At 48.4% G+C, this 27,347-nt stretch overlaps 1 protein-coding gene across 3 annotated transcripts in view; it reads left to right on the forward strand.

Moving 5' to 3' along the window:
• ACER1 (alkaline ceramidase 1) overlaps positions 1-27,347 on the forward strand; it is a 542,852-nt gene that overhangs the window by 438,644 nt on the left and 76,861 nt on the right. For all 3 annotated transcript variants that reach the window (XM_069649550.1, XM_069649551.1, XM_069649552.1), the window contains one exon: positions 10,627-10,741. In XM_069649550.1, coding sequence (XP_069505651.1) covers positions 10,627-10,741 — 115 coding nt within the window. The remainder of the gene's footprint in view (positions 1-10,626; positions 10,742-27,347) is intronic.

Genomic DNA, 27,347 nt, shown 5'->3' on the forward strand with positions numbered 1-27,347 from the left:
TACGGAAGTTGAAGTGGGGAGTCGGCACAGGAGGAGGCGTCAAGTTGAATTGTGACAATGAGGAGCTAGTGATGCTAGGTTTGGAGGTGGAGAGAAGGGGGTCTTTTTTTAGACTAATCTTAGTTTGCAAGGAGGTGATATTATTAGCTAGAGCATTTTGTACACATGTGCACCAGTTTTTATCCTTAATGCAAAAGTCAGGCGTCTGTACAGGGGATTCTACCTCTTTCAGAATTACAAAAAGCTCTTTAGTGTTAGATTTGGCTTGAGAAATTCGAAGGTTATAGGAAGTTTGTTTAGCCAAGATAATTTCTTTTTTGTACTGGGAGGCTAGTTTGCTCAGGTTTTTCTTATTGTTTTCTGTAGGATCTGACCTCCAGATTTTTTCGCAGCGTCGTTTCTCCTGTCTGATTGCCTTAAGATGGGGGAGAGAACCAGGTATTCATATGTTTGCGAGGTTTACTCTTTCGCATCTTCATAGGTGCTATGTCATCAAGGGAAGATAGCAATACTTTATTATGCAGGTCTACCATAATGGAGGGATCTGCGTGGCCTGGAATGGCATTGAGAGTAGGTAGGATCAAGGGGATAAGGTTTTCAGGAGTAATGTTTCTTTTGTTTCTGGTCGGGACAGCTGGAGCTATACTGTCAGATTGCGATGGTATAGCTTCTAGGGAGAATGTGATCAAGTAATGGTCAGACCAGGGCTGTGATATTATAGATGAGACCAAAATTGGGCAATTATGCACAGCTTACCAATCATGAGTTCTGCCTTTGATGTGGGTAGGAGCTGTGATCTTCTGGGTAAAGCCTAATTCCTCTAAGGTGTTGTTAATTAGCGTGGCATTAGCATCTGTGGGGTCGCTGAAACCAAGGTTAAAGTCTCCCAGTAGGATGCTTTGGGAGGAGTTCTTGAGATTGTTTGATAGGATATTTGTAAGGTCCTCTTAAAAAGATCCTAAAGGGCCAGGAGGTCGGTATATAAGGTGAATAAATACAGACTGCGTAATAGTTAAGGTTAACTTAGCAGTTTGGGATTCACATGAACCTGTGTTGTGAGGAGGAGAGATTTTCAATGTTAGTTTAGTTTTAGCTATTATGGGAAGACCTCCGCCTCGAGAGGTGGTACGATCAAGTCTTAGTAGGATATAATCGTCTGGTAAAGCTAGCATAATTGCTGGACCAGCTGCTGGGTGGAGCCAAGATTCGGTCACAGCTAGGAAGTCTAAATCTTCATTGTGTAGTATTGTCGCCAATATCTGTTGCGTGGGCTACCATAGATCAGGCATTTATTAGTGCGCCCTTTGTCTCAGGCTGTACTGGTTTCAAAAGTGATGGCTGAATTTTATGAATGCCTTTCGGGGCGATGATTGGCTCTCGGAAAAGTCTGCTGTTAAATTGGAGGGGGTGCTGGGAATGGCTAGCGTTACGAGGACTAATAGTGGCATTGCTTTGTGCTGATTTGGTTAAAGGGTCATAGAGCCTTGGGAGTCTAGCGCGTAGTTTGAGGTTCCTCTGTAGTACAGTACAAGGTATAGTGATCATGTCGATCTGTTTAAGGAAATTGTGCACTGGCACTAGTGGAAGTAAGTTGAGTGTGATATTGGGATGCTGTAATCTGAAAATATATAAAAGTGATCTTAGTACAACAGTGTAAAGCAGTGGGAGATACATTTTGTACGTGGAGCTAATTAGGAGTTATGGAGTGGGACTGCTGGCAGTTAGCATACGCAGCAGCTTAGAACTAGCAGTTCTGACACAGTAAGATGCATGGAAACCTAGTGTAATACAATGGGGGCTAAGCAAGTACTGCACATGATAGGTATACGTTTGCAATGAGAGCCAGAAGGGCAGCAGTTCGGTAAGCACAAACAATGGATCACCTAGATTCAATTTTAGCAATGGGAGCCAGAAAGACAGCGGTTCGGTAGGCGCAAACAATGAATCACCTAGATTCAATTTTAGCAATGGGAGCCAGAAAGGCAGCAGTTCAATGGATCACCTTGATTCATATTTGCAATGCGGAAAGGCAAGGTGTAAGTGTACAGCAAAATGCAGAGTGTGCAGTCGGATGTGCATCTGGATTCCGGTTATGTAGTGGGGGCTGTCACTGAATAACACTCAGAAGTATTAAAGTATTAGCCGTATAGTAATGGAACACCTAAATCCAGTTTTTACAATGTAGGCTTAGAGTGATAAATAAGTGGGCATATTTGTGCATGGTCAGCAAATAAGCATTTAAAGTCTAAGTGAGCGCAGGTTTTTGAAGCTAGTGTTGTCGCAGTAAGTGGGCCGGCAAGTGAGTGCAGGTTGAGTGTTGAATGGGAGAGTAAGTTCCAGGTGGCTAGTTATGTTGAGAGTGCAGAGGCAGGGAATTTAGTCAATCATAGGTAGCTCACAGTCACAGGAGCACGAACAGGGAGTATGACCCTGGGCTCTGGTCAGCTCGGGACAGTCTCTGGACAGTTACTGGCCTTGCCATCAGGGCCTTACCAGAAAGGGGCGGCTTGCGCCTCCCGGTGTTGGATAGGTGAAGAAGTAGGCTGTAGAAGCCAATCATCCGGCGCCTCTCGTCGGATGACGAATCAGAATGAAAGGGATGATTCAAATGGCACGGGCGGCCATCTTGGAGTGCTTTCAAACACGTGTGTTGCAATGGCGATCATGGGCAATACCTCAGTTAAATGGGTGGCCACAACTTGCATTAGCGTGCACAAGTGAAAAGAACATGTGCCTTTCAATTACCAATATTGTTATAAGTAAAAAGAAAAAAATAAATGCCAGTGGTTACCGCGCCTAATGCACTAAGAATAACCAAGATACAGGGCTAATTTCGTTGCTTTGCAGGTGACCATTCTGCACTAGAGGTGGCAGCTGTGGACCACTGCTCCTGCAGTGGCCAGGAGCTCCGGCTCCAACTCAGACGATTTTCGAGTGTACTGAACACTGGGCACTGTTGGATTGCCTCACAGAGCCTTTCCAGGGGCTTGGCTCACACCTCAGCATCGGATAGGTGGAGAGGCAGGCTGCAGAAGTGTTAGGCAGAAACATGTGCAGTTCCCTCTGGGACCACTGCAAAAGATTTAAGACTACATGTGTTTGGCAGTATACCCACTTGGTAGCAGTCTGCAGTCAGACTTCCCTCAAGAAGAGTTAGGCAGTATACAGAGAATTCACAATAGGTCAAAAGAACACAATAGAACAAGTAAACACTGACCAGAGCTTGGTGTAAAAGAGATATAATTATTTATTTAAAACCACATCTAGAAAAACACACAGGCACTAATAGTAAGCAATTCAAAAACACGGTCACTAAAAGATATACACTCCCTTAGAAGAATTTTAGACAAGTCTTAAGCAAAGCCCCACTTATTTTCAGACAGCGGTGAGCGCTTAACGCAGATGGCACTCTAATAATTCGTTTTAAAGGGGAGAGAAAAGCAGAGTATAATATGAAACAGATCCCAACACTTTCATAAGAACAAAACAAGAGAGGAAGGCAAGTAACACCGTGAAGTTAGAGTTCAGAAGGCCGTATCCAATTTAAGAGGATCAGAACGAAATGTGTCCAAGGTCACACGGTTGAAGTGCACAAGAGTCTTGCAAAGGTTCAAAAAGAGTTGGACCAAGAGAAAGGGACCAGTTAGAGGGTCAAGACGGCCAGCCCAGTCCAGAAGGTTAAGGGGTTATTATAACCTTGGAGCAATCTGTTACTCTCACCTGACTCCCACGGAGGCGCTGGCCTGGTTCGCGCTGCTGACCTCTTCTAAGGTGATGCGCAGGGTTCGGAAGACGGACTGGACCGGGCCCCCAAATCTGGCTTGTCTGGCTCGCAGAAGTATCCTTCTTAGGGTCTGGAAGGACGAGCTCTCCATCCTGCTTCTGATGCAGGGGCACGTTGGTATCCAGTTACTTCACTGGATTTTCGGATTGGTGAGAACCAAACTTGCTTGGCTTCCAGGTAAGTTTTTTGATAAGAGGTTCCCCTTGTGTCCATGCATTAATGTACTAATGCTAGTGTCTTTTTCCCCATAGGGGCCGGGGTACGGAATGCCGGGGAACAGGCACCGACCCGAGATGAGAGGTGAAATCCTTGTAAAAATCAGGTAAGTCTTTAATGAGCGTTTTTTGGTAATGTCTTTTCATTCGCTCATTAACACTGATGTCTTTTTTTCCCCTTAGGGGCTGGGGTCCGGAAATGCCAGGATGCTCGCGGACCCCAAATGAAGAGGGAATGAATCAACAGGTAAGTCTTAACATGGAGATTTAGCTTTCCTTATTCCCTTCTCTCTCTCACCTTTTGTTCTGGTCTTTTTCTCCTTAGGCGCTGGGGCGTGACTGCGAATCCGGATGATCACTGCCGAACATGGAGGCGCCCTGTAAAGGTGAGTGGAATGCGGCGCTGCAGCAATCGACGCGATGAGCTTTTAAATAAAAGTTTTCCTTTTCAGGGTTGTCGGCGAGATGTCTCCAGGATGCGGTTTTAGCAGGTAAGGACTTTTCCTTCTTCTGTTCTCTTCTTCTCTTCCTTTGCAGGTGATACAGGATGCTGGCAGGCGTGGCAGAAGTCAGGATGCAGGAGCAGACACGGTGAGCGTCCAGCTGCTAGATGCAGAACAACGCGAAGCATGTGCGGCTGTTCGCGTGGGGTTTAAATAGCCTTGGAAGAAGTTCCAGGTATGTATCCTTCCTCCAATCAGGTATGTATCCTTCCCCGACCATGCCCGGATGGTAAATTAGTCCCACAGGTAAAGTAGTTCCTTTCAGGCCTCAAGGAGGCCGGTATCCTGCAGCCTGGTCTGCATCAGGTAAGTGCACCCAAGCACTCCCATAATGAGCCTGGCGTCTATGGCGCCAGGACTGATGTCTTTTATGAGCCTGGCGCCATAGGCGCCAGGACACTGTCCAAAGGGCCCCTATATGGGGTTGCTGGGTCCTTCCTTGGGGACTGGATGTCCGCTTTCGGGGACACAGGGCTTGAACCGGCTCCCTGGGAGCAGGCATCATGACACAAACTTTAGAAAGGGAGGTCTGGTGGACACGGTACCTTAAAGTGGTGAGAATACTCCAGCGGGGGCAGTTGTTCCTGGCAGCGGATGCAAGTCGGTGCTTCGTCCGGGGGAAGAGAGGATCTCGTCGGGGAGGAAGACAGGAGTCCGTTGCACTGCCAGAGAAGAAACCAGCCGCGGAGTTCTCAGGTAAAAGGAGCAGTCCCTTTATTCGCGGTCCAGTGGTAAGTGGCTATCCGGTTACCGGGGTGCTTGGCACGGGCAATTCGACCACAAGACGGCCTGGGATGCGAAGAGAAGAAGGTAAACTGGTTGTGCCCACCAGTCAGGGGAAGAAGCCTCCCCAGCCGGGAGATCTTCTCTGTCATCGGGAATTGCTGAGTCGGTTCCGCAGGGCTCCACCGGTGGTGTCGTCGTGGTAGGTCGACTCAGCTTCTCCCTCGTCGGATTCTCAGGTCCTGTGGCGACTTCTGAAGTTCCAGTCCCCAAAGCCCTGCTTTTATGCAGCACACCCCCATTCACTCAGCCCAGCTGTCAATCAAACATGCTAAGTGGTGAGCCGGCCGGCTCACCACTTGGGCCAATCGCACAAGAGTGCGACTTGAGTTACCAAGTAACTCAGTCCAGGGTGCCTAAACCCCCTCCCACACTCCCTGTGGTACCCAGACAGAGTGGCACCACTTTTGGAGGCTTCTGTGAAGCCCGCCAAAAAGTGGAACAAAGGGCTCGACTTGGGTTGGAGTCACAGAAGAGAACACAAACGCCATTTTAGAATTGAGTCCTGGCAAAAAATACCAACCTGCGAATTAATATTAAATAAATAACCCGGCGGTATGTTCGAGGCTATGAGAATTAAATAATTAAAGTTGGTAGCCTCGAACAATGGGAAAATCCCATGGGGATATATTCGCGGTCGAATATAAAAAGTAGTATCCACTGCCACCAGCCAAAACTCGATCAGGGGGGACGGATACGTGTCCCCTCGACTAACAGACCCCGGGGCAATCGAATTGCCCCGACCAGTACGCCCACAATATGATGGTTTGTACTGGTTTCTGTTCATAATTTGGGACTAGTAAAGCCAATGGTGACTTTACATGCCCTGGGAGACAGTAGTTAGTCCCAGGGTATGGAGTCTATGGTGGGGTGTCCCTATGACACCCCTGTGTTACTGCATGGAGGGTGCTGTGTAACACACATAGTAAAAACACATGAGACCCTATGGAGTAAAGGACCCCAGAGCCCATAAAACACATTAACAGTCAAAGGAACACCATAAATCATGTCCAAGAGTGGGAGAAAAAGAGTCTCACTCTTGCCAGGAGAAAAATACAAACTCCAGAAATCCAGCAAAGCTGCTGGGGGACTCACTAGGTTAGGAAATTCAGCCTAAAGAGAGAATTCTCCCTAAAAAGAAGCCAATCATCCGGCGCCTCTCGTCGGATGAGGAATCAGAATGAAAGGGATGATTCAAATGGCACCGGAGGCCATCTTGGAGTGCTTTCAAACACGTATGTTGCAATGGCGATCATGGGCAATACCTCAGTTAAATGGGTGGCCACAACTTGCATTAGCTTGCACAAGTGAAAAGAACACGTGCCTTTCAATTACCCATATTGTTATAAGTAAAAAATAAAAAAATAAATGCCAGTGGTTACCGCGCCTAATGCGCTAAGAATAACCAAGATACAGGGCTAATTTCGTTGCTTTGCAGGTGACATACCTTAGTGCAATCCTGCACTAGAGGTGGCAGCTGTGGACCACTGCTCCTGCAGTGGCCAGGAGCTATGGCACCAACTCGGACGATTTTCACAGACACGCTTACGCACTAAAGGCCTTTCCTTGAATTACACGCTGACGTGAAGTTTTTTCACATGCCAAATTACTCTGTATCAAGCTGGCCACGCAATAACACACGGAAGACCACGCCCCTACCCAGAAGGCCATTTGTCTGCCCCCAGAGCCCCGAGCATGCTCCCACCTGCCATCTGCTCTTGCTGCCTGCTTGCTGGCCACGTGCCCTGCTATTTGGTGCCTCTACGTCAGCCATCTGCAGGGGTCCAGTTGCTGTGACCACCCCTGCTGGAACAGAAGACTCCCGTCTGGTATTCCATCACTCCACAGCCTAGCCCCAGGACCCAGTTGCCTACCCACACCTGCCTCGGGGGTTGCCATGTCTGACACAACACCATCTGGCGCCACTGGCAACCCCCAGCCAGAGAGGCAGAGGGCTACCAGCTTCAGTGCAGAAGAAGTTGGTATCCTGGTGGAGCATGTCCTGGGGCATTATGATGCCCTCTTTGGAAGTTCACGCGCCGACAATGAAGGACGGAAGGGAATCTGGAAGGACATCATGGCTGCCATCTACGTGGAGGGGGTGGCAGCCTGCGACATGCAACACGTCCGGAAGCTCTGGGAGATCTTAAGGTCCAGGACCCTCAGCAAAGCCTGGTGCCTCTTGAAGGAAAGCATGCAGATGGGTGCCGGGTCCACCTTAGCAACATCCAGATGAGGGTCCTGGAACGCATAAACCCAGCGCTCCACCACCAGATCCTTCAGAGGCAGACCCGTCCGGAGTCGAGCGGTAAGTGACCAGGCCTACTGATTGGACGCTGTGCATGTCGAGGTGTGGCATGAGTGTGCAGGTTGGACATATGTCTTGGAAGGCCCATGTATGGATGTGTATGTACAGGGACATGAGCCTGCCGCATGTGAGTCCAGTCATGTGTGAGGCACATCAATGGTGTATGTGTTCGTATGCATGGTGCCCAAATGCATGTGTCGGTACACACGTGTTTTGAATTATGTGGCTGTACTGTGGCATGGTTGTGGTGTGACACATGGATGCTGGTTCCACCTTCATGTATGTGCACAATGTACATGTGCATGCGTGTGTATTTGACCTGTGTGCCACTGTGATACACCATGGATGCAAGTGACACCATGTAGGAGGCTGGTTGGCAGATGTGACATGGATGCCGATGATTTCACTGCGACAGATGGTGGAGATGTACAGATGCATGTATGTCTGGTGACGTGTGTGCATGTGTTTGGCACTCCCCATGTTGCATGTAACGTCAGGCTAACCTTCGGATGCTCATGCTGTTGTATGTGTATGGATGGTGCTGCCTGCTGCAACATTCCTGTTGATTTGCATATGTGTGTGGGTTCAAATGATGTGTGTTGGGGAGTGTGATGCCATGTGTGAAGTTTGAGACTGCCACTCATGCGCAACTGTCATGTGTGTATCAGACCATTGTACAGTGCCCTGATGCTTGTGTTCTGTCTCTCCCTGTCTGCAGCGTCAACTGATGAAGAGGGCGGAGACGATGCTGGGGAGCACAGCGGCAGGGATCCCACCGCCAGCCGGAGATGCAAGGCCCAGCCCTCCTCCCATGTTGTCATATCGTCGGGGAGTGAGGGGTCTGGTGACGCGTCCGCGGCCGCAGCTGCCGAGGGTAGGTCCAAGAGGCGGAGATCGGAGGTGGACTCCTCGGCAGCCGAAGGGGCAGCTGAGACCCCACAGGGGCCTGTGGAGGAAGATGGCACCGAGTCATCCAGGTTGGTGGAGGGTTTAGTTGAGGAGGAGGCTGTGGAAGGGACACACAAAGGGTCTGGAGGGGGGGGGGATTCCACTGGTGCCAGTCCAGAAGCAGGGACAGGAGGCAGCACAGGCGGCCGCGGAGGTGCCTGTGTGTAATCCTGTCCCCGATCCTGTGACTGCATCATCCCGCACCAGCAGGGATGCCTTCGTCCAGACCAGTTTTCAGGGAGGGGATCTGCTAACAACAACTGGCCTTCCTCTCCCTGCGGACGTGGCAATCCGGGAGCGTGTTGAGCCTTTCCTGGCTGGGATGGCGTTGCGTCAACTTGGCATCCGGGATAATGTGCAGGGTTCTCGTGAGGACGCTGCACGTTATTTCAGATGCCTCGTTGACCGCGTCGACTGGCTAGGAGGGATCACCGCTGCTGGGTTCCTCCGTGTGCTGGACCTTGTGCCGACCCCCTCCTTAACTGAACCCCCTATGTGCCAGTCGTCCTCCGTGCCATCTTCAGGCCCAAGTATCACCTGGGTACCCTGTGGAGCTGCCTCTGACCCAGCGGCAAGGCTGATGGAGGACACATCCCTGCCACAGTCGGGAGTCGGAGGTCCGGCAGGCGTGGCCACCCCAACAACTGCACCCCAGCAGGACGACGACGTGCAGGCATCAACAGGCAGGGCACTTGCACGGCAGCAGCAGGCTCAAGGTGGGAGCGATGATGGCTCGGGGCCATCAAGATCAGAGGGGCAGGCATTGGCCGGAGGGCAGGAGGACCCTGGATTGGCAGTGTCTTCCGTGTGGCAGCGGTTGGGCCAGCAAATAGATGCAGAGTGACGGCGGGCGGAAGAGGCACGGCTCACTATGGTCAGGGCGGAGAACTCCACGTGCAGGGCGCTGAGGCGGGCTGAGTTCCTCGAGGGAATTTGCAGCGAGTTGCAGCTGGATATGGCATTATCCCTGCAAGACCTCGGGGCCAGGGAACAGGGCCGCCTCCAAGACTTAGAACGGGAGTTCGATGATGCCCTGGCCCGGGAAATCAACGAGTGAGCCGTAGGACTTGCCCGCCACCATTGTATATAGTTAATTAGCGTTAGGTTTCCTTTCTATTTTTCTTTCTTTTGGGGTGCATGGACTATGCCCCACCTTTTTGTATATAGTTATTAGTTAGGTAGGGTATTTTGTAGGTTTCCTTTGGATTGTTGGGCTCATGAACCCTGGATTTTTACATTGTACATAGTTCTGGACTGGATTTGACTTGATTGATTTTGTTTTTTTTTTTTTACCACCATGGAGCAATGGTTTTCTTTTTTGTTTACCTTTGGATTTGGTTTGATGTACGAACACTTTGGAGCATTTTGCTTTTGGATTTATCTGGATTCTGCATTCATATATTTTTCTTTCATTTTGGACATGCAGCCTTTTGTTTATTATTTCTATTATTGTGTGATTTTCTTTCATTCCCTTGATTTTGTATTTAATACATTTTGGTTTCATACTTCATTTGTGTGGTATTCTCTCATTGGTTTCATGCATTTCACAATGTGGGTTTTCTCATTCACTTGCACCCATTGTGTGTGTGTGACGGACATATATTGATGTGCATACTTGCCATTTGGGATCTATCATGACATGGGGATTTCAACGTGGGGTGGATGGAATACTTGTTTGGGTGTTTGGACTGGGGTGGCGTGGGGTGGTATTTGTGTGGCCATATAGGCCATGAGTGTGGATCGTAATGATGTGTTGGGGTGGGGACTTGAGTCGGGGCCTGCTGGCAGGTGCCCATCACTGCTGGGTGGGTGAGTGGGTGGGGGACATGAGTCGGTGCCTGCTGGCAGATGCCCGTCACTGCTGGGTGGGTGGGGGTACAGAGGGACATGAGTCGGAGCCTCAAGGTCCCTTGCTGCCCAACTCCATGCTGAGTTAATACCACTGGGCATTCTTTGGTGTATGTGTGATCTCAGTTACTTTCATAAAACAAATAACCGAACACCACCCACATGCTTTGTATCTTTTGCTGTGTGCTTGACTCGATGTATACTGGCCCATCTAACTTTGCTTTCCTTTTCCTTCAGATCAGCAATGTTACGTTCTTCATTGTGGCCCCCTTGATGATGTACCTCATGCACCCCTATGCCCGCGAGCGGACCTGGGCGGTACACCTCTTCTGGCCTATGCTGATGGTAGTAGGTATGTCTTCAGACGGTTAAAGTCAAACGGAAGGCCCACGTGGAAAGTTTCGTGTTTGAGGGCTGAGGAGGAATTGATGGGTATATTAAATCTAAGTTTGTCACATCTTCTCCTATTTCAAATAGCGATTCAATGCATTGGAGGGAAAGCCAAGGCTGGGTTCTGGTTGGCTTGTTGGTGAGTGAGTGTGCAGACCGGTCCATCGCATGCTGCCAGCTGAGTGAAATATAGCAATGCCCTTGTGTAGATTAATGCTTTTGTGTGTCTACTGAAAGCACTCGAAACTCATGTTTGGCTGCACAAAATGGCAGTATTTAACCCTTACCTGCACATTTTACCTCACTGTAATTCCACCTGATCCGGGGTATGTCTGCAATGGCCGCATGGTCTCTACGCCCATTTAATCCTTGCCGTGTTCTTTCAAACTACGCACCATGTTTGTAAATGTGATTATTCTGTGAAATTTTCAACACTTAGGTCCTCATTCCGGAAGTATTTCTTCCAGTGTACATTTTCGATCTCCATTACTGCTGATATGCCATGAAACTGTGATGATACCCTGCATCACCATCGTATAGTGTGGCATTTCTAGTATGTATCTATGCTTAATGTTAATTTAATTTTTAATTTAGTTGCATTTTTAAATCGCTCACACAGCCCGGCGGCATCGAGGCACTGTTACAGGAATATGTCTTAGTTGCGTATATGCAGAGGTTTCTAAGCGTGGACACGAGGATCGAACCTGCGTTGCTTCTTGTCTTATTGATTCCAAGGTGAGCACGCTGCCGCTGAGCTATCCTCCCAGGACATGCAACTGATGGTAAAATACTCCCGACAAAATGCACACGTTTCCACATTTCCTGCTGCGTAATAGACACTGTAGGAGCTGGTAAAAATGAACTACCGCCGACCATGACGTTGTCAATTCCAGGGTCAGGTATATAAATTTGTTTCTAGGAAAAACTGTCTGCCACTTAATTGAGTGTTAAGTGAGGCACATGACACACACTTTACATTGTGGTAACTGCTAATGGTATGACTTCTATAATGAAACTGTGTCACAGCTCACCTTCTTTATGGGGGTGGGGGAGGGTAATTCCCCGGGGACCTCATTCCTCTCGTTTGTGAGGAAGGGAATACAGATTACAAAGGCTTTGTTGCCCTGTACGAGTACCCATGGTGGGCGTGGCAGACACATGTCTGTTTGGAATGCAGGCATTCTTCCCAGGTAAAAACCAACATTGAGGACAGTCTGAGTGCTGCCCATACACCCACTGCCACCTGTGCCACTACCTGCATTCCCTCTCTGCCAAACTAAGAGGAAACATTCAAATTAACGTACCTGCTGCATATTTAGATCCTTTGCTCTCCTCCGCGATCCTCCTTTTTTCTTTCCCTGTCTGCCATTCAGTTTTGTAGTTCTGCAGTTGAGGCGTATTGGCATAACACTTTCTTTTTCAAGAAAAGACATGTACACCCCCGGAAGTTGCTCTACGGTTCTAAAAGCAATTCAATTGTAATTGTTTATTTGTAAAGCGCTTGTACACAAGGGAAGTGCTTCAAAGCGCTTCAAGGTGGGAAGGGAACAAGGGAATGCAGTCATCATCCTTAGGCCTTCAACCTTAGGCCTTCAAGATGCTGAATGATCTAACAACAATAACTAGCATACTAGGCCAGGGGCATATCTACTAGTGAAGTGTGTGACGAGTGAGGGGAGAAGGTGGGGGGACATACAGATCAATAAACTACAGTACCGGCCTGGCGACATTTCAGATAACTTGGTGGTTGGTCATCCAATGCACCGATGCATGAGTAATTCAAGCACAACCAAGCTAGAGAGGGAAGAAAGAGGGAGGATGGGACAGACAGACTTGCTAGGCCTAGTACATTCAAGGGCGTGCAAGTGCGCAGCACAGGAAGTGCGAGGGAGGGGGACAAGTGTGCTCAGTTCAGCAGGGGCCTGGGTTAAGTACAGAGTGGTTGCCCCCTCACTCTATTGTGACCTTGCGCTTAGATTCCACTCGTCTAGTAATAATCCCATATATACCATTCACTTGTCTGAAGTGTCTGACCTTTCAAGGAGGCATCAAGTCCAATCGGTAATCTGTCAACTCAAGGGAAGTTTTGTCTCTACTTGACTTAGAGTGACTTAAGTTCTTTAACGATCTGTCCTAGAGAGTCCACTGAAATAAGCTGACACAGGTAGGTCATTAAACCGCTTCATTTCCTGTACCCCCATAGCAGCCGCCACCGGAGAAGCTCATAAACCAACTGACCCGTGTGGAATGTTGATCCGTGAAGCTGGAACAACATTCCACACGCGCCAGCACATACATCCAATTACAACATATCCTCTTCCCTTCAACAACAATGGAATGCAAAAACACAATACATCTAGTGAACAACAAAGATAAAACAGCAGAAGCAATAATAATAAAGAACAGAGAAACAAAAATTAAAATACTTCAGGTAAAACAGTGGCTTCGAATGGATTGTGTCCTCCCACGTATTCCTCATCTTGTGATAATCGTTATCTCCAGCTTCGCTGCTTTGGAAAAAAAAATTCTCGGCAGAGGGCGCTGTGCTCAAGGTCGTGGCGTCGATTGTCCCTCGACGTACTCCGTACTCTGTCGACGTCACCGATGGTATAAGTAGCTCGAGCCGCGCCCGTTGCTTCAGTTCCATTTTTCCGATCGCTTCGCTATCGAGAACGGCGCGCTTCTATTTTCTGTGAAGAAAATGTCATCATCTTCGACACCCAGGACTGGGTTCAAGAAGTGTGCAGATTGTGGATCTAAGATGTCGATTACCGATCCCCACCGGATTTGTCTCTGGTGTCTCGGTTCCAGTCACCGAACCGACGACTGCGGCTCCTGTCAATCGATGACCGAAAAAGCTATTCGTGAGAGGAGAGGTAAACTGTCTGTGGGGAGGGAGGCCTCAAAAAAGGTTTCATCGAAAAAACATAAGAAAGCGACCGATTCTAAGGGATCGGATCGCCATAGACACTCGAAGAGATCTCGATCTAGAAGTAGATCGAGACATTCTTCGTCGTCATCGAAAAAAATGAAGAGGAGACATAGATCTCACTCGTCATCTTCTTCATCAGAGTCGACCGAAGAAATTCGTTGTCCGACTAAATCGGATTCTCCCAGTAAGTGGGAAGAATTCTGCAAAAAGATGATGAAGGTTTTCGAGAATGCGGCCTCGACCCCCTCGAAAGAACCTCGAAAAAGCCATACCCCTAAGGTCGCTCCGTTGGACGACAAAGGGAAGTCCAAGGCTACTATGGCTAAGACCAGTAGCGTCGAGGAATACAAAAATCCTCGAGTCGACGTAAAGCCATCGAAGAAACCTCGAGAGTCGAGCACCTCTCCGGTGCCGGCCAAGAAACACAAATCGTTGAAGACTTCGACGACTTCGTCGACGCCCTCGACGTCGATAATTTCGACACCAAAACCACATACGTCATCGACGCCATTATCGAAGACATCTTGAAAACTTCGAAGACACCCTCGAAAACCTCAAGGGATTTGCCATTTCCTTCCAGATGGAAGAGGAAGAAAGGAGATTCACTCCTTTGCCCAGATCAGACTTTTTCAAGTGTATGTCTGCAATTTATGAAGAGTCTGCTTCAGAAGAAGAAGACGAAGTTACTCGTTTGGGGGTTGCTTATGGGACAAGACAAGTTCCTGAAGAACGTATTGACCAGGAATCCAGAATGAGAGACCTGAGTGATACTCTACATTCTGCCAGTGGAGTTGACACATCCCCAGAATTAGAGTTCGCCAAACCTGATCCTGCAGAGCATGCAGATGCTGGGTACAGGGGTCTTATGACAGGGTAGTGGAATACATGGGTTGGGGTAATACTTCACCCATTTTTGAACAAGATGATACGACGGATATTATCGTCAAGGGACCTCAGAAGGATCCTGTTCTCCCTTTTCACAGGGCCCTTCAAAGGACTGTGGAGAAAAACTGGGAGAAACCAGAAACCATTGCTGCTGCAGACAGCACTTTTCCAAGAAAATACAGACCAACTGGATCAGATCCAGAATATTTGAATAAACACCCTACTCATTCAAGCAGCATCCACTTCGAAACAAACTGCTTATCCTACTATCCCTCCAGATAGAGAGGATAAAAAAATTGACGCCTGGGCACGTAAAGTATTCACGTCAGGCAGTATGGCACTTAAGTCGGCAAATGTCACCTGTACCCTAGCCAGGTTTACCCATACCCTGTGGGACTGTATTTCGGCGGTGGCTGATCATATTCCGGAAGGCGAGAAAAGGGAAGGCTTCCTGAATATAGTCAAAGACGGGAAGGAGGCAATGGGGGAATGCCTCCAGTCTGGACTGGATACTGCTGATAGTATCAGCAGATCCATGGCTGCAAGCGTTGTGCTACGCAGATTTGCGTGGTTGAGGAAGTCGGGGTTTGCACCGGATGTGCAAGTTAGACTCCTCAACATGCCCTTTGATGGCTCAAGGCTCTTTGGCAGAAAGGCTGATGAAAGCCTTGAAAAACTTCAGACCTCGAAAGCGGCAGCTAAATCACTTAGCACCTCTTTGCGCCAGCCTCTAAAACCGTATTCCGGCTCATCTTCCTGGAGGGGTCGTTCTTTTCGATACTACTCCTCTTTTGGTAGAGGAAGAGGACAGGCCTCTCAAAAGGGAAAAAGGAACTTCCCTCGTGGAACACGGGGAAGAGGTGCAAAATCAGCCTCAGGAGCGGCATCTGTACCCTCAGCCACTCCTGCAGCCGCCTCCAAATCCCTCTGAGACCTTGTTACACAAAACACCAGTGGGAGGCAGGATCCCTCAACATCTGAAGGAATGGCGAGGCATTACCACAGATGCTTGGGCACTGGAAACAGTAGCCCAAGGTTACTGTCTCCCCTTTCTAAAAAGGCCTCAGAATCATCCACCGGGAGCCAATTCCATCAAAATTCCGGATCCGCTCCTATTGCAGGAAATTTTAACCCTGCTAGAGAAAGGTGCCATAGAACTTGTACCTGTAGCGGAAAGGAACAGGGGTTGGTACTCCCCATATTTTCTCATCCCAAAAAAGGACAGAGGACTGAGACCCATCTTGGACTTGAGAAACTTGAACAAGTTCCTCAGGAAGGACAAGTTCAAGATGGTGACTCTTTCTCAGATCCTTCAGGCTATCCAACTCCAAGATTGGTTGGTGTCATTGGACCTTCAGGATGCTTACTTTCATGTGCCAATCCATCCAAAGCACAGAAAGTACCTGAGGTTCGCGATTGGCAATTCTCATTATCAGTTTCGAGTTCTGCCATTCGGGTTGACCTCTGCCCCGAGGGTTTTCACCAAACTATTGGCGGTTGTGGCAGCAAGTCTCAGGAAGGGGGGTATTCACATATATCCCTACCTGGACGACTGGTTGATCAGAGCAAGTTCTCCAGAACAAGCTCAGGAACATCTTTCGATCACCTGCCACTTCCTCCACAAACTGGGCTTCTCCCTCAATTTCAAGAAGTCCCACATGATACCATCCCAGAAACTCCAGTTTATCGGAGCTGTCTTGGACACTTCATCGGGAAAAGCCTTGCCTCCAGAAGTGAGAGCTCTCCACATCCAGCAGATGTTAACGAGGTTTCAGAATGCCCAACGTCTACCGGCCTTAGATTTTCTTAGGTTGCTCGGCCTCATGGCGTCCTGCATTTTTCTTGTACCAGAGGCCAGATTGAGAATGAGATCCCTTCAATGGGCACTCAGAACTCAGTGGTCCCAGTTCTCATGGAATATGCCGGATCTTCTGCAAGTCCCGAGCGCAGTTGCTCAGGATCTTCTATGGTGGGCTTGCAACGACAACATTCTCAAGGGAGAGTCTTTTTGGCAACCATGGCCAGAGATAACGGTAGTGACGGACGCCTCACTCACGGGGTGGGGAGCACACACCAACGATCTGACAATCAGCGGTCGTTGGTCTCCATCATAGTCCAAACTACACATCAACCTATTAGAGCTGAGGGCAATCAGACTAGCTCTGAAGGCCTTTCTGCCCTCTGTACAGGGAAAGAATGTTCTGATAATGACGGACAACACAGTGGCCATGTACTATCTCAACAAGAGAGGAGGAGTAGGGTCACTGCCAATGTGCAGAGAGGCAATGCAGCTCTGGTTCTGGGCAATAAGAGAAGGAATCTCTCTGTCGGCAATTCACCTAGCCGGAGAGAAGAACACGGTGGCAGACGCTCTGAGCAGGCAGAGCACGGTCTCTCACGAGTGGGAGCTGGCTCAGGAAGTCCTTCTGGAGATCTTCGCCCTTTGGGGAACCCCTCAAGTGGATCTGTTCGCCACTGCGATCAACCGGAAGTGTGATCAGTACTGCTCAAGGGAATTTCCTCAAAGAGGAGCTCTGGGAGATGCATTTGTAGTGGAGTGGAAGTTTCCACTGCTGTACGCGTTTCCCCCAGTCCCTGTGATTCCTCAAGTAATCAGGAGGTTGAGAAAGTTCAGGAAAACCATGATCCTAATTGCCCCGGATTGGGCCAGGAGGACGTGGTACCCGGACCTTCTAGACATGTCCATCTTCCCTCCAATACGTCTTCCGCAAAGAGAGGATCTTCTCTCGCAAGAGGAAGGTCGGGTTCTCCATCCAGAGGTCAAAACACTCAACCTTCACGCATGGTTTCTGAGAGGTTGAGATACAAGGATTGGGATCTTCCGGATGACGTAATGGAAATCTTGCTTTCGGCCAGAAGACCAGCAACAAAATCTTTGTACCGATGTCGTTGGAATAGGTTTAGTAACTGGTGCAAAGACAAGGATGTGGACACTTTTCAGTGTGGCACCCCAATGGTGCTTTCTTTTCTGCTACATCTAGCTAATCTGGGGCTCCAGATAGGAACAATAAAAGAATACCTTGCTGCGCTATCCATTTTTAAGCGCTCCTCGGAAGAGGTTTCATATTTCAAAATACCGTTAATAGTTCAATTCCTAAAGGGGCTCACTAATGTGTACCCTCCAGTCCCTTTTCATGTACCAGCCTGGGACTTAAATTTAGTGTTAAAATTCTTGACTTGCATACCTTTTGAGCCTCTGCACTCATGTCCATTGAGGCTTTTGACCCTAAAAACTGTCCTACTTGTGGCCCTATCATCAGCCCGCAGGGTTAGCGAACTTCAGGCTCTCTCATGCAAACCACCATATACTATTTTTTATAAAGATAAGGTAGTCCTTAAAGTTAAACCTTCATTTTTGCCAAAAGTAGTCTCGGACTTCCATTTGTCACAAAAAATAGTACTTCCTACGTTTTATCCTCCTCCTCACCTGGGCAAAGAAGAGGAGAGATTACACAGATTAGATCCCAAGAGGGCTCTTAGTTTTTACATATCAAGGATGGCTAAATTGAGACAAGATGACCAACTGTTTGTGGGTTACACTGGTCAAGAATTAGGCTGATCTGTAACGAAACAGACTATTTCCCGCTGGATCATATTAGCTATAGTTGAATGCTATAGATTAGCGGGAAAAGAACCACCAGATGGGCTTCGTGCCCATTCTACAAGGGGAATGGCTACTTCTGCGGCTCTAAAGAGGGGAGTTCCGGCAGCAGACATTTGCACAGCTGCAACCTGGAACACAATACATACATTTGTTGAACATTATTGTCTGGACACTGCCTCCTCTAACGAGGGTTTATTTGCAAGGGCAGATCTGCATTCTGTCCACGAAAACTGAAATGGTACTCCCACCTCCAAAAATTGATACTGCTATGGGAGCCTATCACAAGATGAGGAATACGTGGGAGGACACAATCCATTCGAAGAACAAGTTACTTACCAACTGTAACGTTCTTTCGACTGGATGTTCCTCCCACGTATTCCTCATAGACTCCCCCATCCAACCCCACAGTACAGTTTACATGTTCTTACAACTTCCTCTCACGAAGAATGTATCGGTCATGGGACACGCCTGGGTGTTCCTCCTATATATATTTCATCGAAAAAATAGGACTGAAGCAACGGGCGCGGCTCGAGCTGCTTATACCATCGGTGACGTCGACAGAGTACGGAGTACGTCGAGGGACAATCGACGCCACAACCTCGAGCACAGCGCCCTCTGCTGAGAATTTTTTTTTCCAAAGCAGCGAAGTTGGAGATAACGATTATCACAAGATGAGGAATACGTGGGAGGAACATCCAGTCGAAAGAACGTTACAGTGGTTAAGTAACTTGTTCTTTTTGTGCACCACCTTAATAGCAGTGGATCACCCTTTATGATAAGGAATAATGGTGCGTCTTTGAGTTTGACAGGAGGTCCACAACGTCTAGCCGGACGCCCCTCCTCAACACGCTCTTCTTCAGCCATCCTTCCAATATCACTACCATCCTGGCCAGCCACAGCATGTTCCGCCCCTGCCTCACTCGCACCACAACCAACCTCCTTGCCCACTGATTCATCCACACTCTTGGGCGTAAAATCCAAAATACCAGTTGCTTCATAAGTAACATCTTCATTGGCATGGCTCTTACCACCATCAAGGACCACCACACGTCTCTTGCTCCAAGTGGAACCATCCTCCAACCGTGCATGCCCTTTCCCACTTTTGACCACTCTCCTGGCAGGTAAAAATGCACTCCCACCTTTCTGAACAAATCTGGGATTTTTTATGCAAACCGTATCACCCACCACCACTTGCAACTCCTTCCTATTCTTTTCGGACAATCTTACAGCCTCCTGGCGGGCCACAATTCTTCGATGAACATTTTCCAAAATCCATCCCACACGGGCCACCGCCACCCAATGCCAAAGGTCTGAGGGTGGTACCCGGTTTTCTTCCCCTCAAGAGTTCAAAAGGTGATCTCCCTGTACTGACTGACGGGGTTCTGCGGTATGCTGCTAAATAAATACTCTGAAACAATCTCTTTCCAATCTAGTCCATTCGCCAAAACCAATTGTATGGCACCCTTAATGGTACCATTGGCCCTTTCCACCAGGCCATTGGCATTTGGATTATACAAAGCCGTACAATGGTGTTCCACCCCGCACCGCCCCAAAATCTCCTTCATGGCTTTTGAGGTAAACTGCACGCCATTATCAGTGACCAGACTAGCTGGTATCCCTTCCCTATCGAATACCTTCTTTAGAAAAGCAATGGCGCAATCAGTGGTAACTCTTCCAAATGCTGCCTCCTCTATCCACCTGGACGTGTAATCTACAAGGACCAACAAAAACCTATACTCTTGCTGCAAACACGAAAGGACCCATGATATCCAACGCTACCTTGGACTAGACCCCCCTAGGAACTTCAACAGGGTGAACGGGCTGGGGATACACCACCTTGCTCTTATCGCTAGAGGCACATGCAAGGCAATCCTTCACTACTGTCTCAACATCCCGATCCATGGAGGGCCACCAATACTACTCCCGTAGCCTCCTCTTGGTTAGGGAACGTCCTAGATGTCCAGCATGGGCCAAGTCCACGATCCTGCCCCTCAAACTAACCAGCAGCACCAATTTAACACCTCTGGGCACACCCCAAGGGCCTTCAGCCAACTCACTCAGCACCTGGATGTACCATCTCCCTTCTGGTCTATCTTAATCGATTCCCGGCCCTTGCTGAGACCCTCTCTTATCCAGTTCAGTTCTGCATCCCTGTCGCTCTCAGCGTCCCAAACTGACATATCCACAGCTGGGGTGATACAAGCTATCTGACATTCTTGTAACTTCTACTCCTCATCGACATCACTACCATAACACCTTGCCTGCTCCAACATAGGCAGCCACGACAGACAGACAGCTACCACATTCTGTTTCCCAGGGACATACTGCATGGTAAAGTTGTATTCCTGCAATTCAACAGACCACCTAGCTATCCTTGGAGATGCAGCGACAACACCACGAGTGGAAAATACCTGTACCAAAGGTTTATGATCGGTTCTAACCACGTATGGAATGCCCCACAGGAACGTCCTGAAGTGTTTTGATGCCTAAACCACAGCCAACGCCTTCCTCTCGATCACGGAGTACCTGCTCTCAACTTCTCTCAATGTCCTCGATGCAAATGCCACTGACTTGCGCTCCCTATCACTCCATTGCTCCAAAACCGCCCCTAATCCTACTTCACTAGCATCAACAGTGAGCGTGGTTTGGAATTTGGGGTCAAAGGACCTTAGACATGGGGCATTCTCAACGTCGTTCTTCACTGCAACAAACTCCTCACCACACTTATCAGACCACACAAACCTGGCTGATTTCTTCATCAATGCTCTCATGGCCACGGTCTTCTCAGAATAATTAGGTATACATTTTACATAGTACTCCACTAAACCCAGAAATGCCCTCAGCTGATCTTTGCTGGTGGGGACCAGGGTATCTTTCATCGTCTGAACCAGTCCTGCCTTAGGACTCACTGCTTCAGCGCTCAAGGTATGGCCCAGATACGTTACCTTGTCCACTCCTATCTGACACTTTGACAATTTCACAGTTAAACCCTTTTCTTTCAACACTTCCATTACTTCCTGAAGCCTGATGTCATACTCCTCCCTGCAACTACCCCACACCAATATGTCATCCTGAAAGTAACACACCCCAGGCAAACCTCCAAACAGCTCTTGCATCAAACGTTGGAACATGGCAGATGCCGATGCCAGTCCAAAGGGCATGCGACAAAAGCGATGAGCCCCAAATGGAGTCACAAAGGAAGTAAGAGGTCTAGAGTCAATGTGCAAATCAATCTGGTGGTATGCAGCAGACAAGTCCAACGTGGAAAAACATATTGCTTTACCAAGAGTTAACAGCAGTTCATTTATGTTCGGCAAGGGATGGCGATCAACCCCAAATACTTGAATTTAATTCTCGGAGCTCCACACACATCCTGATGTTTCCATCCCCCTTTTTAACCAGAACTACAGGAAACAGCCATTCTGAGGACTGAATAGGCTCAATGATCCCAGCCCCCATCAATTTGTCCAACTCCACTTTTAAACCCTCCTTTGCCATCACTGGGACACCTCTCACTTTATGTATCTTGGGTATGGCACCCCTCTTTAGAATAATGCAATGGGAAAATCCCTTGAGCTTACCCAAGGTATCGGAAAGCACCTCTGGAAACTCTGCTCTGAGTGACTCTGCTGTCCATTGACCACCACCTTCTCCCACCTCCAGAACACTAAGTACGGGCACTTCCCTTCCCGGGCGTATCTCCATACCCAAAGCCGCTTGTTCCTCCCAACCCAGGATACTGGTACCTTTGTGTGCCACATACAATTTGCCAGTGGCCTGTCGACCCTTGAATTCAAAGTTGGACAAATTATAACCCAACAATTCAATGGGATTCTGCCCATAAGCACTAGGGTTAATATCAGCCGCCTGCAATGTTGAGATCTCCTTTCCCAATTTTTCCACATACGCCTCTGGAGCCACCAAGGTATAAGGCGACCCCGAATCAACTAACATCTGTAAGGGATGATCATCCACTAATACTGAGACCCATGGACCTTTGCGAGCCATCCTCTCCACATGCAGAATAACACCTTGCTCAGGCTTACTGATAGCCATAACCTCCTGAATAGAAGCACCCTCCTCCGGTATTACATTGGCCACCCCATTGAATTTGCACATGCAGGCATAATGGCCAGTACGCTTACATTTCGTACATTCCATGTTACCAGCGGGGAATAATTTAGAGTCGGTAGAGTGGCTTGACCAACCACATTTTCAGCAAAACTCCTTCCCCTTAGACCATTTTCCACCTTGGATGCCACTCTTTTCAACCCCTTTTCTATTTTCCATTCCCCCACCCCTATTCCGAGGCAAAACAGCTTGAACCCCCTCCCTGGAGCTTTCTCTTTCGTTGACAATCTACACACTTGCCCTGGAAGCCTCAATTGCTCTGGCAATCTCCAAAACCTTTTCCAGTGGCGGATCACTTTCGATCCAGAGTCTTTCCCTGATTTTCTGGTTGCTTGTCTTCATCATTATTTGGTCTCTAATGTACTCATCCAAGTTCCCAGAAAATCTACAAGTAGCCATCGGGGCTCACAATGCAGTCACATAAGCATCAATGCATTCTCCAGATCCTTGTGCTCTGGAAAAGAACTTGTATTGCTCCAGTACCACATTAATTATTTTTCCAAAGCGAACTTCCAGTTTTTTCAATGCAGTTTGATTTGCGCTCACTATCCTCTCCCCTTCACCACTGCCCGGAATGGTCACATCCTCACCAGGCAGATGTCGGAAAACTCTTAATCCCTCAGTGCCAATGCAGTTTAACAATGCTGCCTCCTTCTCGTCATCATTAAACTTGGAACCACCAGCTGCTCTCAAGTACACTTTAAAAGAGTCAACCCACTGGTCCCAAGGAGCAGCAGGTTCACCTGGTGTCGGCAGAAATGCAAGTGGAGGTCTGGCCGCTGTATGCATCATGTTCAGTAACCAGGTACTTGTGTTCAAATGCAGTGGTGACTGTATTTTTTTTTCTTTCGGTTCAACAGTCGCCACACTAGGCAAAATGTACCTCACTATGCTCACTTTGCATATGCTCACCTGGTGTGAAGTTGCGCCAGACCCCAAGATATATGCAGCTCGCCTTGAAAGGGCAGTCAAATGCCAAGCAATCCAAAATAAACGGTGAGAGCGTCGGGAGCACTCTCTGCTGGCACCCTCTTCCACCACTGCTCGAACACGTCAGTGTCATCTCACCAGGGCTGGCCCCTCCCACGCTGCACTGCAAACGCCAGCCACACTTCCCCTGCCAGCTCCTGCTAGCCACACCCAGAGGGAGCGTGTCCCAGGAAATCGTCACCGGAGCCGGCGAAACCAACAATGCTCAGGGGGACGGGATGGCCGACAGGACAACAAACACCGGCGCAGCAGAGCTGAGGGTGCCCTGCCACTGTCATGGTCACGCGTCGATGCACCCGCCGCGTATGATTCGCAGGTGGATCTGCGGCCGCCCCTCTTGGGAGCCGCGCACCCCGCTGGAGCCTGGAGAGTTGGGCGAATCACACAGGCAACACAGCGGAGCAGTACCTCCTACGCTCCGGACGAATTCCCCAGCTTCCGATGTGTCCGTACAGCACCCTGGGCCTGGTGGACTGCCGCAGCCCTCCGGAACGCCTGGCGGGACGCTCACCCCTTCACTGGGAGCAACACTGCGCCCTGGACCTGGCAGACTGCTGCGGTCCTCCTGCCCACGTAGTTCGAGGGTGGATGCCACTCGAATCCGCAGCGCCTCCGGCCCAAGCCTGGCCTCGTCGTGCCTTCTCCCTGCCAACCGGACCAGGGCTACAGGCCTGCCCACTCCAGCACGTGTGGATGCGGGGTCCAGCCTCGTCTCCAGTGAAATAAGCTGACACAGGTAGGTCATTAAACAGCTTTATTTCCTGGACCCCCGGGGCAGCCGCCACCGGAGAAGCTCATAAACCAACTGACCCGTGTGAAATGTTGATCCATGAAGCTGGAACAACATTCCACACGCGCCAGCACATACATCCAATTACAACATCCACTTTATTAAGTTCTGTACCCACATTGTCCATTTATGAGGGCTATGATCCTGCAAGCAGTTGCAAGCAGCCGATTTCCAAGAAACAAGCCCTGTGATGGAAGTTTTAACTGTCTGCTTGCTAACTTCACCACCAACCACACACATCACATAGGACAGAAGACACCCCCACATTAAAAACGGGCACATGTTGAACGATCTCCGGATTTAATTTGTGTATCGTATGAGGAGAGTGGTATGCCCAGTTATACCGCTTAAGTTATATGACTCTAAAATGGATATTAGGGGGGGCCTCCTTGGTGTGCGCACAAGCAGTAGCCCATACATTTTCCTCCACTGGTCCGCCAAAATCAGCCTCTCACCTTTCCTTGGATCTCGTTATTGCTTTTGCTGTTTTGGACCTACAAGCAGTGTATACAGTAGAGCTATATCTACCGCCTGAGATTAGATTTCCCAATGTAACATTTAGGGGGTGTACTTGACGATGTTCTGGACAGTCCTGCCAGGTAGTCCTAACTTCTGTGGCAATCTTGGCATCTTTTAAAAATAATCTACTGCCTCCCATACCCCACTTAATGCAAGCCTTACTAACATTCAACAGCCGCCCATCTTTACAGAACTGTACGAAATTAACAGCTGCACTGATGCAGGTGGGCTGCCTCCCCTTGAAACCTCTTGTTTCCCCATTGCCGGTCTCAGAAGCTATAGCCCTCATCTGTGTTGATTTACTTTGTGACACACCATGTGTTAAGACTTTCATAATAATGATACATCTTCCTGACCTGGGTCAACGCCAGAACATTTTGCTTTTACCTCTGTGAGTAGGAACCTTTTTCTACACTCAGAGAATCTTTTAAACTTTTTATGGGTGTCAATTTTAAGACTCTCCATAGTGTCTTTTAAAAGTTATCCTCTTTGACAACATTTTGCCAATAAGTGCCTATTGTTGCAGGATTGCCCTCAGGGCTCCCCTTTTAACTTTCTCTGGTTATCCTGGCGAGAACTACAGTTCCCAAGGGTAGAAAGGATTTTTGGATCTCTTTTAAATTTTATTTGGTGAGACCAGCACCCCCCAACCCCTTATGTGGAGTGCTGGGGAGATACAGAGTATCCCCTTTCTCATATTAAATGTAACATTTATGTTATAAGGACAAACATACCTTTAATGGCTGGTGGCAGTGAACCTTTTTATTAATTCAGTGCACCTTTACCGCGGGCTGTTTCCACAGCCCAGAAAAGGCACCCATGGGTACTCATTTTTTCCAAAATGGCCGTCCTCTTTTTTTCGCCATTTTAGCGTTTCCTGTCCTTTCTTGTTCCGTCTCCTAACCTCCAGGGCAGGACATTTCTTTATGTGATTGTATCTTTGGCAGGAATTCTGTGGATTCCCTGCCCAGTCTCCAGAGTGTCTGTGAAGGCAGGAAGCAAGGGAGGAGTGCAAAACTCTGCAGCCCTTTGTCTTCAAGTCTGACTGCGAGAATCCAGTTCAAACTGGAAGGCTGGCTGGCCTGAAAGTATTGCCAACCCCCCCAAGTTTGAATGTTGCAAGCCTGTTTGATGGCTGGGTTCCTGCATAAAAGTCATAACCTGGAAGCTGAAGAGGTAATCGACCACTGGAACCAAAACCGAAGAGGAAGATGAGGGATTTGTCACTGAAATGATTTCCAGCGACCAGAGAGCCTGCTGTCAAACCAGAGCCTGCTGTTACCCTTCCTTCCAATCGACCTGGGGAGTCCAAAAATGACGACCCCAACCCAGAGCCTGGTGAGACCCACTAGACTCAATAAGACCTACATTTTGAGCCATCCCACGCCGTGCGGCAACCTTGTGGGGCTCCAATACCCTGGGACGTCGAGCCATTGTGCGGTACACGGTCTAACAAATTCCGAATCTCGCAGAAACTTCGTGGGCATCCTGCTGGATCTCCAGAGGCACGATTCCAGTCCGAAAAGTCCCCTCACCAGAGTGCTGGACCTTGCAAAGGACGAGAATCCGACCAGCGCCATTCTGTCTTCTTCTGTGCTCCTGTAAAAGGAGCCAAATCAACATAGTCACATCCAGCCGCAAGGAAAACCTTGCCTAGAGACTTCCCAGTGATCCTTGCTGCAAAAGTCCTTCCAGTGTCCTGTCTTCTTAATGAAGGAATTCAACAACCAGGTTTTTGGCTGCAGATCCTAAAGTCCTCCTGCTGCAAAATCGTCTTCTGTGCTGAGTTACTGTGCTGACTTGGGTATTTACTTACCTTATCTTGTGATTCCTGTATAATTTTGGGGTGTTTTCTGTGATTGGGAGATATCTCATCCAGTTCACCCAGGCTCACTGCGCAATCCTCCTAGGGTGTCTTATGTGAAGCCTCTGGACCCTCAACTAACTCTAAAAGTAAAGTACTTACTTGTTCTAACAATCTTCCTTAGGAACTCTGGCATTTTCTACTTAAGAACCCATCCCATCCTGTCCTGCCTGTTGGACACTAGACTCTAGTGAGCCCCCTTCTGCCCCTGAGAACACTCATGCTCCAAGAATAAGGGGAAGACTTCTAAGGATTGGGCCCTTTACCAAGAAAAGAGAATAAGTGTTTAAAAGTTACTTGCAAAAGAAGTTGGTTTTTAACTGTAAATCTGAGAGGTAACAGTTACAAAAGTTAATACCTTAGAAATATTCTGCTATTCTGAAAAGTATATGTAAGGTTATTTAACTTACCTTAGTAATGTTCTGCCATTCTGAAAAATATATGTAACCTCTTTCTTTCCGTAGAAACTGTTTGGTCGTTGTAATAGAAAGTAGATGTAAGGTTATTTTACTCACCTGTATATTGGATGTGCCTCTTTCCCAAAAGTAATGCTGTTGGCTTCACTAACTATTTCTTTCACAGAATAGGTGTACAAGTTTCCCAACTGGGTCTTGCTTCCCCTGACTTGCTGTTAGCCTGTTCAGAATAAATTGGCATTAGGTTTTACCTATCTAGAATAACCTTGAGTCATTCATAAAGTGTAACACTGGGTTTTGCTTTCCCTGGTCTGTTTTAGACGGACACAAAAAGAGTCTTAGGTTTGCACCTGCCTTTAAGTTGCCCGTACCTCCTTTAAAAAGTGTGTAAGTTTTACTTGCCTTGAGTTAGCTGT

The sequence above is a fragment of the Ambystoma mexicanum genome, chromosome 1p (genome assembly GCF_040938575.1).
Source record: "Ambystoma mexicanum isolate Mex_15411 chromosome 1p, UKY_AmexF1_1, whole genome shotgun sequence".
Classification (NCBI taxonomy): Eukaryota; Metazoa; Chordata; class Amphibia; order Caudata; family Ambystomatidae; genus Ambystoma; species Ambystoma mexicanum.